This window comes from Zeus faber (genome assembly GCF_960531495.2).
Source record: "Zeus faber genome assembly, chromosome: 20".
Lineage (NCBI taxonomy): Eukaryota > Metazoa > Chordata > Actinopteri > Zeiformes > Zeidae > Zeus > Zeus faber.
Window position 1 is genome coordinate 10,282,360 of NC_137207.1, and position 12,036 is coordinate 10,294,395.

At 46.3% G+C, this 12,036-nt stretch overlaps 1 protein-coding gene across 1 annotated transcript in view; it reads left to right on the forward strand.

The window, feature by feature from the left end:
- The window catches only part of dnah9 (dynein, axonemal, heavy chain 9), a gene marked incomplete at both ends in the record, with an annotated part of 94,962 nt that overhangs the window by 68,780 nt on the left and 14,146 nt on the right, over positions 1-12,036 (forward strand). Inside the window, 5 exons of the mRNA XM_080020903.1 lie at positions 318-488; positions 706-828; positions 2,453-2,646; positions 3,657-3,805; positions 6,233-6,360. Of these exons, the coding sequence (XP_079877029.1) occupies positions 318-488; positions 706-828; positions 2,453-2,646; positions 3,657-3,805; positions 6,233-6,360 (765 nt within the window). The remainder of the gene's footprint in view (positions 1-317; positions 489-705; positions 829-2,452; positions 2,647-3,656; positions 3,806-6,232; positions 6,361-12,036) is intronic.

Genomic DNA, 12,036 nt, shown 5'->3' on the forward strand with positions numbered 1-12,036 from the left:
CTTTAAAGAATACATACACCATATACAATATATATACTATATATACTATATACATTATATACACTATATATATCGTCCTTCAATGTGTGATGTCTGTCTTTTGGAAGTCTTTCAAGTGTGTCCCTGCCCTGACAGGAGTCTGTGTGCAACACGGGGGGAAATGTTTTATTCCGATCCTCCTTTTTGTGATTGCCGACTCCTTTCCCAGGAATTGTAGTGAACTAAGTGTTGACCGCCGCTGTATCAAGGGCATAACCGGCATGAACGAAGCGAACTGCGACCACATTTATTGTTGTCGTGCCCGGCTCCCCCTGCAGGCGTTCAGCGTGGTGTTCCAGAAAGCGGTGCTGAAGGCCGAGCCGGACGAGGCCCTGAAGCAGCGCGTGCTCAACCTAATTGACAGCATCACCTCTTCGGTGTTCCAGTACACCACCAGAGGCCTGTTTGAGAACGACAAGCTCACCTACATCGCTCAGCTCGTCTTCCAGGTGAGAGGAGGGGAGGGGGAGTCTTTAAGGCTTTTAAACCCAAAGCCGAGGGGTGGGTTCAGTAACACGGGTCAAATCCGACTTAATTGGTCCCACCAGTATTTTTATTTTATATTTTCTTGCTTTCGCTGGGGGCGGTTGGAGGCAATAGGGCCTGTAGTGTCACAATAACAACATGTCAGCTGAGGCTCCCCCCCCGTCTCCCCGCTTTTTGCAGATATTGCTAATGAAGAAAGAAATAAATCCGATGGAGCTGGACTTCCTTCTGAGGTACCCCATCCAACCGGGCGTGACGACTCCCGTGGATTTCCTCTCCAGTCACTCTTGGGGCGGCATCAAGGTGAGGAAATGAGAAACCTCGACGCCACAAAGGGCAAAAGACGGTCCGTTGTCCGATATAAAATAAGTGATCGAATACGAAACGCTCAGACAACAAGCTGTTATTGATATCTCACCTTGTTCTTCGGATGTATTATTTAAAGACAAGCTCTTTTCCTCATTGCATGAGAGGGTTTGCTTTTACATCCCATCCTGGATGTGCGCTGAGGGTGAAAACTTTAATTTTGGATTAATATCCATCTCACTGTTCGGACTTAAAACGGTTCTCGCTTCCTCCTTTTAAAGCAGGGTTTCCCACCGGCCGGGCTCGTACGAGGGAGCCTTGAACGAAACGCTCGATTCCCCCTACAGCTCTTTTCGGCGCTCGGCAGGTTTCCCTCCTTGTCTGGGTGTGGCAGAGCGGGATGTTTGCAGTCTCCCCGCCATGGCGGACCGTTAAAGCTGGGGGGGGGGAAACACAAACGGAGCATCACCGAGGATTGTTTTTTTCTAATTTTTCCCGGTACGTTCTGCCAAGGCGTCCCTTACGGATGCGAAGCAGCGTAGGTTCACCCTCTTGTCAGATCCCCTCAGCAGCCGGCCGACTAAGCCCTGACGGCAACTTGTTTTTTCTCATGAATTTTGCAATCCTTCGCCCCCCCACTCGGAATATTTACTCATCCGGAAGCCCTTTGCAGGGTCTCGGAGAAGTGTTTTTTTTTTTTTTTGTTTCTTTTTTTTTTACCTTCACCGCTCCCAGCTTAAAACGACACGTCGAGGGCCTCGGCGAACTCAATTCTGTCACTCGATTTTTTTTCTTCTTTTCTTATCGGCAGAAAAGAAGAAGCCCAATCGGCTGAGGGGGGGAGAGATTAAAAGGGAGGGTGAGATCCTCTGATTGCCCGGCCCTCCTCTCGGTGGTATCGGAGGGTCCCGCGAGCACCCTCCCCCAAAGCGGGGTGCGCCGACCGCCTGAAGTCATCAACCGGAGTCACTTGACGCGAGCCCATTCTGAACTCAACCGCTTTAATATTTGACATATTTGAACGTCCTTTCTCTCTCGTTCTCCGTTCTTACGTCTTTTCGGTCTCTTTTTTGTTACAAAAGTCCCGTAAAATCAGTCAGTCCTCTGGGATTCTTCCAAGTTTCATTTCGGAGTTGCTTGCGGTGCATGTGTGGTCCCGGGCGCGCCGCGCCGCCCGCACGTTTCACCGTGCACCCCCTCCCCCGGAGATGAGATAAGACGTCTGTCGGGGGGAGGGCCCCCGCGACGAGACCCTTCAGGTTTTGCAAGCGAATGCATATTCCATACCCCCTACCACCGCCGCGAAAAGGATCGTGTTTGCTCAGCATTTCTCTTTGAATAAATATTATTTATATAGGCATGAGGAGAGATAAGCCTCTCCCCGTCTCTTTCTTTGTGACTGTTTTTTTTTTTTGTTTGTCTCTTGTCCTCTAACTTTTCTTCCCGATGTGGCATTTATTCGGGCGGTAAACAATGTGAGTTCCCTTTCGCTGTTCATTACAGAAGGAAAGGGGGGAACAAAAAAAAAAAAAAAAAGACCAAACGGCTCGGTACCCGGCGTCTCAAATACGGTACGTTCTCCATTTCTTTCCCCCTTGCGCCTGCTCCCCCGGTGCTGCAGTCCCTGTGCTCCATGGACCAGTTCCGGAACCTGGACAGAGACATCGAGGGCTCGGCCAAGCGCTGGAAGAAGTTTGTGGAGTGCGAGTGTCCGGAGAAAGAGAAGTTCCCGCAGGAGTGGAAGAACAAAACGTCCCTCCAGAGGCTGTGCATGATGAGGGCGCTGAGGCCCGACCGCATGACGTACGCCATCAGGTGAGGAGGTCGGAAAAGGTTGCTCGGACCCCGACGTACCTTTGTACGTCGCTTTGGATAAAAGCGACGTACAAATGCTAAATGCAATGCAATGTAAAAAACCCATAATGACCTGAACCGCTTGGTTGGCAACGGCGCAGGTTGCTCAAACGCCTCAACCTCAGAGTCTGAACTGGCCGTCCCGCCTCATCCCCTATCCCTCGAATGTAGAAGCAATTTAATTAATTCGATCAGATGAGAATAAGGTGGCACTGCAGGGTGATATAGTCGTAGCTGTCGACCCCCTTCCTGTGTTTCCTGGGATTCTCCCGTATTTGATCTTTTTTTCCCGCCATTCTCCGTTTTCCCCCCCTCCACGTAAATATCCCGTATTTTTAACCTTTCTAAATAGGAAAGTAAAAAATAAAAAAAAGGTTGCCCACACCGATCTCCGCCGCGCTGATCGCCTTGCGCCCCCCACTCCCCGTTTCTCCAAACAAAACCAATAATAACAGTGTGTTTTTATTTTAGATGTATTTATTGTAATTCAATGAAACAAAGCACTTAACGGGGACACTTTCTCAATCACGGGGACCCCCACCAACGCTGTGCCACCGGGACGGGAAATTTCCCTTATTTTCAAAAATCCCGATGTTGAGAGGTATGGATATAGTACACTATCCATAACTCCCCAAAAGGTTTTTTTTTTTGCTTGTTTCTAATAACAGCATCACAATGTAACATGTAAATATATAAATCCCAATTTTGTAAGAAGTTATATCTACACTCCTGTAACTGGCAAACTAGCATAAATCTTTCATAAGGAGAGGTGGGGAAAAAAAGCAGAAAAATCAATCACGTCTCAAGCCCCAAGTTTTTATTAGATGAGTCCATCGAATCCAGCCCCCTATCTCCGACACCCTGAAGACGAAACCGAAAGTGGCTCAGCTCTCCTTTTCCCGAGACAGTGACGAAAATTATCGTGGAGCGTTGTGTCACCCTTTTTTTTTTTTTTTTGGGTCCGCTCGCAGAGACTACGTGGAGGAGAAGCTGGGCAGCAAGTACGTGGTTGTCAGATCCCTGGACTTCGCCGTCTCCTTTGAAGAGTCCGGGCCCGCTACCCCCATGTTCTTCATCCTGTCCCCCGGCGTTGACCCTTTGAAGGATGTCGAGAAGCACGGTAAAGGCCGTCCTCTTTAAATATGTATTTGATAAGCCGGCAAAGGGAAATTCTGCCGGAGACTCTCTTATCCCCCTCTCTCTTCGCGTATCCGTCGTCCGCGTGTACGTCTGCATCACATCCGGGGGGTTTTCCAGAGAAAGAGCGCCCCTGAAGACGAGCGCGTGTTTACCTGCGTGGATGGTATACGGGGGCGCTTGCTTCCGTCTGGGATTATCAGACGCCGTCGCAGTCCTCCCCCACGACACCACCACCCCGCCACCCGCCCCCCGACACAACGATCCGCCGCCATATCAGCCGTTTGTTGGCGGTGTACAACAGGCTCTAGCGCGGAGATTGAAGGGATTATATTAAAGGTCACCAATATATGAGATGCCACCGGTGGTGTATTAGTGAGAGGAGAAAGTAAATGTCATTGGTTGTAGAGTTACTTTACATTCCTGTATGAATAACGTTGCGTCGCTGTGGGACGCTGGGTTGTAATTTTTATTTTTTATTTTTTTTAAACCATAATTATGCTGCAAACCCAAGCTTTTGTACCGACCTGGAACGGGACGGCATCACAGCGTGGCGCTTCTGTATCCGCCGCCAAGTATTTCACTCGGCGGGTATTTGATGTAGGCTCTATGAAATATTCAGATTGCAGGGATTGTATCAGTTTCCTACAACAAAGGGAAATCGTTTAGTTTTTTCAAAGGAACACAGAAATACTTTTACATCCGAGCATCTTGTGATTTACAGAGGCCGGTATCTTCCTTCTTGTATTTGGGTGCACACATAGCTCTGCATTCCACTGTGTGTGGTTTTTTTTTTTCATTCATTCATCCATTTCACTTAGGGACCCTTAATGGTTTGCTTTCGCTCGGGAGACGCTCATTTGTATCCACCCGAAATAATTACACCTTGACTTCACTGTACCACACAAATGGAATGCTGCCGCTCCACACACCACTACGTTTGATTTCACAGACCCCAGAGTTCGTCTGTATAGACGGACCCGCCCCCCCCTGGTCCTTTGCGTTAAACCTGTTGACCTGTCTCAGAGCACGAGGACAGGATGTTCATGCGCAAAGGTTCCCCGCGAGGGGTGTGAACATTGATTATCAACACCTTTACTCGGAGTGGAAATGAAGTTTTCAATCAGCACCAGAAGCTTATATTTGTATTACTCACAGCTGTGGGTGTTGGTTTTACTGACAGTGGTGTTGTGCCTAGATCTGAGTTCTCATTAGATTGATAATATATATTATGTAAATTGCGAGAGATAGGTAGTATTCATATGACTTACAGATTTAGGATTCTTTTATTTTTATTATTATTTTGTAAGTTACAGTGGTGCTAGAAAGTCTGCAAACCCCTATTGATAACATTTTACCAAAAATGTAATATCTAAGTCTTAAAAATCGATGAAGGGAACCCAACACAAAGAAGCCTGCCTGTCGGCGTGTAACATTGATGCTGTCCCTGGCCCCCACAGCAAGACCTACGTGATCATGAACCTCTCTCCAAGTGCTGTGCAAGAGTTAATTCATAATGAATGTCCTAACATGACCTGTTGAAGTCAACATGCTGAAGTCAAGAAAGAAAGCATCATTCTCAAGAAAATAATGTACAGTACTCATGAAGCATCATCATTCCCTGCAGGAATCCGATGTGTGTATTAGTAAGCAGGGTCGAGTAGGTCACTAGTGGGGTGTACTCCATCACAGATTACCGACGTGGAAGCCTTTGATACTGACTGACTGACTGACTGCTGTTTCACTGCTACAGCACTTTTTGTTTTGAATGTATGGTGTTTGCTGTATTTCTATCAGACAACATGCATTTGGAAGCTAAAATCGATGAATTGCTTTTGTGGTTTTTTAAGTCACCAATATGCTTGAATGTGGCCCTCAGTAATCTGAGGAATTTTGAAATGTGCTTGAAATGTGCTGCAGCAGACAGTTCTTTTTTGATGTTATTTCAATTTAGCGCAGTCAGAGCGAGATATGACACCATTCATCTCTAAGTCAGCAAGGGAGAACATCGTTTTGATGGTTGGTTTGGATGTAATTATGTGACATCACCCAAAGGCTTTATTATCAAGGCTCATTTACTCAAGTTATTACTCACAATTGCACTTGTTTTGGGCTTCATGCTTAATTACGTAATTTTTTGTTTTTGTCCAATTGTGACTTGCAGGCAAATGCCAAAAATGTTGGTGCTATTGCGAAGGTCAAGGTCTAACTTCCAGTTCATTTTTTTAACTTACTATTTGAAATGTATATTAATGGCATACATTTGCAAAAAGGTCTTCTTGCATGTCTAATGTTTCTTAGAGGGGTTGTTTCCTTTATTCATTTATTTTTCATGAATATCTTCACATTTCTATAATTTAGATTCATTTATTCATCTATATGTTTGTTTGTTTTCCTGCCTCCCCCTCAGGAAGGACGATCGGGTTCACGTTTGACAACAGGAACTTCCACAATGTTTCGCTGGGTCAGGGTCAGGAAATTGTGGCTGAGCAAGCTCTGGACCTGGCGGCCAAGGAAGGTCACTGGGTGATATTGCAGGTACAGACGCCCACGCACGCGCGCACACACACACACACATGCATGCACACACACGCACGCGGCCTTGGTCTCGAGACAGAAGGTCTGGGTCTCATCTCGGACTCATCTCGGATCTTTTACCCGGCCTTGTCTTGGTCTCGGACTAAGGGCCCAATTCTTCCCCCGCTCGGCCCCTGCTCGGCCCAACCCCTCCATTTTGCGCGAGCCCTCCCCGTAGGGTTGGGCGTCCTATTTCTTTTGGGGTTCGAGGGGCAGTGGTCATCCAGCCCTCCAAATGGCCCTCGAAACGCAGCGTTTTCAGATGTAGACTCCGTAGCAGGATTCAGTTCCCAGAAATGCATTGTGAATCGAGGCCGTGTAAACAGAACATGGTTATCGGTGCGGTGGGGAAGAAGCCTAAATCTTTTCGCAAATAATCAGGCAAAAAAAAAAAAAAAAAATGTAATCGTCTTAATATCTTAGTTTAGCGGCGGATCGTTATTTAACCGACATTTCAGAAAAATCGCTCTTCACAAATGTCAATAGAACTTTGTGTAAAGAAGGATTTGTGAGGGACGGCGCAGTTTTATTTCCATGTCCCGTGTATGAAGCTTGCAAAATATTCCTGCAGCAAAACAAACGGAGCGCGGCGCGTGTGACGTACTGTATGTGCGGGAGGGGGGGGTTACTGATGACGTAACGAGCGGTGTCCCGTTTCCCAGGTAAAGATTTTAACCCCTACCCCTTGTGGCTTCGCTCTGGAGGGCCACTACCCGGTCGAGGGCACTCCAAAACGAGGGCTTGGGCCAAGGGGGGGGGAGCAATTGGGATTGGCCTAAAGAGGACTTGATTTTATTTCAAGACTGGTCAAGACCACAACTGCGGGGATATCACTAAATTGCCTGTGCATTGTCTGATTAATTTGTTCACATCACTACTGTGATTGGACTAATTTCTGATTTGAAATTTTTTGTTACCGTCAACAAAAATGATAAAAGAAAAAATGATAAAAATGTGGTATTTTCATCGTCATCGCGATATGAGCACGCGCGATAAACCTGTCGCAAAAGACTGAAACGCGATGAACAAGAAAGATCGGGATCTGGATGGCGGCTGATTCAGCAGATTCACATGATTTGAGTCAAGTCATTCACATGTTTTGTTATTTTAGAGTTTTTTTTTTTTTTTTTGCATAGGTTTAATTCATCCATAATTCCACTTAAAACCAATACAAAGGCTCGGTAAGACGTGGGAATAAAGACAGGCTCCCCCTCAAAGTTGCCTTGTTTATTTTCGTTGAAAATAAACATTGTGGCCTGTCTTCATAAGCCTAATAGCAAAGGTGTCAATAAAAAAGAATTACAAATAATAAATAAGGTTGAATGATTCTTAGATGCCAAAGCGCTGATCGGTCAGGAACAGGCGTGGTTTCAAGTATGAACCGCTGTTTACCGACTGTATGGGCTAAAAACACACAAGAAGCCTAATTCTCCTTTTCAATAATTAACTACATGTTTACAATCCGGTCGGCAAACTCATTAAGGCGATAATTAAGATCAGTGCATATGATGGAGTAGTTACATTACAATGTGCAAGAGGTCCATCCAATTTGGGCTTTCACGACCAAAAAATGTTCCTTGGGGTGTGTTTGCTCAAAGAAAACAAAGGAGAATTCCCATGGTTATTTTATCAAGACATTTCTGATGGTACACTTACACACACATACATAATATAAAGTATATGGCTATCAAAGAGGGGAATAAAGGGTGAAATAAATGTATTTTCTGTGGGTGTTTTCATGGGAAGGTGGAGCTTTCAGATCAATTTGAGGAGTGCCTACGGTTTGCATGATCCACATTTTCATCATTAGTGTGTCACGCAGGGCGGGGCTCGTGCTGATCTGGTCCTGGTCTTGTCTCGGTCTCGGTTAAGATGGTCTTGACTACAACAGTGAGACACACACACACACGCACGCACGCACGCACGCACGCACGCACGCACACACACACACACACACACACACACACACACACACACACACACACACACACACACACACACACACACACACACACACACACAGACACAGACACAGACACAGACACAGACACACAGACAGACAGACAGACTGGTACCCGGCTCGGGCCGTCCGCCTGTCCGTGAGGAGGCGTTTCATCCGAGTGCGTGTTGTGATTGAGTGGTCTTTCACATCACATTGTGATATGTGATATCACCCTCTCAGACGAGGAAAGGGAATTCCATTTTCCGTGGAAATCCCTTCCTCTTCACCGAAATACAGTGCGCAGTATCCGCAGCCTCGGTGTCTCCTCTCTGCCTCTTATCTGGAGGGCGAGGCTCGCGTTTTTGCATTCCGAGCGAAAGCCTTTGTGGAATTCTAATGGTGAGTATCGACCGATACGGGAGAAAACGTCAGAGCCGGGGGCAACAAGGGACGCCCCCCTCTTCTTTTTTCTTTTTTTTTCTTATTTTGGGAGGGGGTGGGGGGTGCTTTGCACAGCTTTGTAGAATGTTGAAAACAAGCAAAGAAGCTTTTGTTCTACCCCCAGCAACAATCTGTGCCCTGCACCGGGGGCGACGGCACAGTCGAGCACTCATTTAATTACCCTTTGCATAAGGATCCAGATCGATAGGCTTAAAAAAAAAAAAAAAAAAAAAAAAAAAAAGGTCTCCGTCCCCGTGGCAACCGGCCTCCCACTCGCTTTATCATCACCTGTCTGTCTGCCCACTGATAGCCACCCCCACGGCGCTGTGGTGGGGGTGGGGGGAGGGGGATGTATCACGGTATCGTTTTTTTAGCCAATGAGCTCCTTTCCTTACATCTTGCCATATCGCTACCATAATGAAAGCTTCTTTATCTCCTACAAGGCAAAGAAAAAACACCCCGAAAAAATTACAAGATGAAAGGAACACATTCCATCGGCGCGCGCGTTTGTCGGTGGCGGGGGACACTGTGAGGTTTCCCCCGACCCCCGATTTATGTGCGGAAAAACGGCTCGAATCCGGATTGCAGAGCTGTCATTTCACGGCGACGCCCACCTTTCCTCTCATCCTCCTGCCGAGCTCCCGAGTCTGCTCCTTTTCTCTTGTTTTTTCACACGGTGTCCCCCGACTCTCTGTGACTCTCCTCGCTCTTGAATGAACACACAGGCATAGGTGCTGTTGAGACATCTAGAAAAAGCTTCATAAAAAACAAGATGAAGTGAGATTATGTGGATTTAAAACAGCACTACATGTTTGAATCATCAGAGTAAATCTAGGAGATGCATATAATATTTTTAAGATGTTACAACAGCATTAAATTGGCCTTTTTTGATTATGATTGACTCAATTATGAGATGAATTATGAGATTATGAGATCACTATTAATTATGGTTCTTAATGGGGTATGTGGTCCTTTTAAACCATATAATGCACATTTTATAGACTAGCATTTTTTTAAAGCTTTATCTTTATTGATTTTGTCCTCTTCATTTAAGTGTTTTGTTTTAATATTTCATTGATTTCTTTACTTCATGGGCTTTTACTAAGTTTTGTTTCTATGCCCACTCTGTTGGGTTTTTTCATTTTCTTCAAGTGTGTTTTTCTTTTATGCATGCAAAGCACCTACTGTAGTAACCGTTTGTTTTAAAAAGTGCTTTAAAAAGGATTTTACTTACTTACATACACAGGCACACATGGAGCGCACTCCCAAGGGGGGGCCACGGCCACCTTCACACAATCGCTCTGCCCCCAACTAAGCCCCCCAGTCCCACCCCCCATTTCTGGAATGCAGAAATGTTTTTTCCACTCAAACAAATGATAACAATAAGTATTAGAAATAATGACAATAATTCCTTTATTTTCGTTTCCTTATCGAATGAGACATAAAAGGCACCGGGCATAACAGGGAGACGCTCACAGTCAGGCCCGCTGAAACCCCTATTTTCACCCCTATGAAACATTTCTGGGGCCGCCACTGCGTGCAGACACACACACAGGTAGCCATGGCCCCGGCTCCATCAGTTGAGGGACTGGGTCAATGGCGGGTTTCCCCCTTCTGCGAGTAAGGGTAATTATATGGCGCCCACCTCCACCCCCCGCCCCCTGCCATTAAACCTGCTCAGAAGCTTAGGAGTCGGAGAGAGAGAGTGAGAGAGCGAGAGAGAGGAGCCGCGGATGAGATGGAGAGGTAATCAATCGGGCAGATTGGAGTTGAATACCCCCCCCCCCTCTCTCTCTCTCTGTGTCTCTCTCTCTCTCTCTGCCTAGACTCTGGAAATTGAGTGGCCCTCTAAACTACCTTCGGCCCTCTTTGCACATTCACTTCTCCAGCCACCCCATTTTGGCAGCCGCGGCGTGGAGATGAAGGGGGGAAACGAGGCGGCGGGGGTGCATATTAAAAAAAACAAACCCTCTCCCTCTGCTGTCCGCCCTTCACGGGATTTGTGAGCAGATGCACGGTGGCATTTGTGGCCCTTTTGAAAGTGTAATCATTAATGAGTCTCTCTCGCTCGCTCGCTCCGTGTTGGCAGGCCAACAAGGCTTTTTTTTTTTTTTTTTAACTACGGTTGCAAAGCTGACTTTTATAAAACCTCAATGATGTGATTGATTAGAAGAATGAAAAATGTGCTCAAACTGCGTTGATAATGTCAACATGGTGAAGGTGTACCCGAGAAAGAAAACAAACCCAGCAATTCCACGCTTTTTGTGGTTATGTATCTCTAATAAGACACCATTGTTTGGTTTGTTGGTGATTATTCAGTGGTGGAAAAGTACCTTTCTACTTCAGTCAACGTACAAACACCCTGACAAAATGATTCATTGATAACACGTTGGCATTTCTAGCAAGTAAAAGTACCGTGAACCTATAATAGAACGTTTTCCAAAAAGTAATGACATCATAGTGTCATTTTCAAGGAAGTGGACCTAAGGAATCATCAGTGAGAAATCCTAAATCAGCAGTTTGACAGATCTAGCGACTGTTAGAAACGCAGCAGAAAGCTGAAGACGAGAAGTAGTTGAGATATTTGCTTTGAAATTGTAGTGGAGTAATAGTGGAAAGTCTCTGCAGCCGGGTATAAGTGTGGTGCTGCTGCACTGTGTGTCCCCACTGCTCCCACGTCAGAGTGCTGCCTCGCTGCAGGAGTCCAGCTGTGCAGCCATCCTCAGGACCTTTCCTTGATAAATGTGTCTGTGTGTGTGTGTGTGTGTGTTTGCATCTGTGCCTACGTGTGTGTGTGTGTGTGTGTGTGCGCGTGCATGTGTGTGTGCATGTGCGTGTGTGTGTGTGTGTGTGTGTGTGTGTGCGCGCGTGTGCATGTTTGTTTATATAGTGCCAGAATGACGAAGGGGAGAGATTAGGTGTGTGCTTGTGCGCGGGCACGTTCGTGTGACAGACAGCCGTGGCATTGTGCTTTCCCTCCGGCTGCATTTGATAGCAATGCATCAAAGACCTTGCCGTTGGTGTCGACTAATGGATTTTAGATTCAACTTTTATATTATTATGTAAATAGGTGACGCTTTGATGTAGTATCAGCGGCGTCATCGCCGGAGCTGGAAGGCTCCTTATCGAGAGACTGGGGTGAGGGAACAAAAATGTGGCACCTGGAAGTTAATTAAAAATCCATTAAGTAGCTACAGTGGTGGCCCCTCTGTCTTGTTTGTTTGTCTGTCTGTCCGCCCATTGGTCTGTCTATT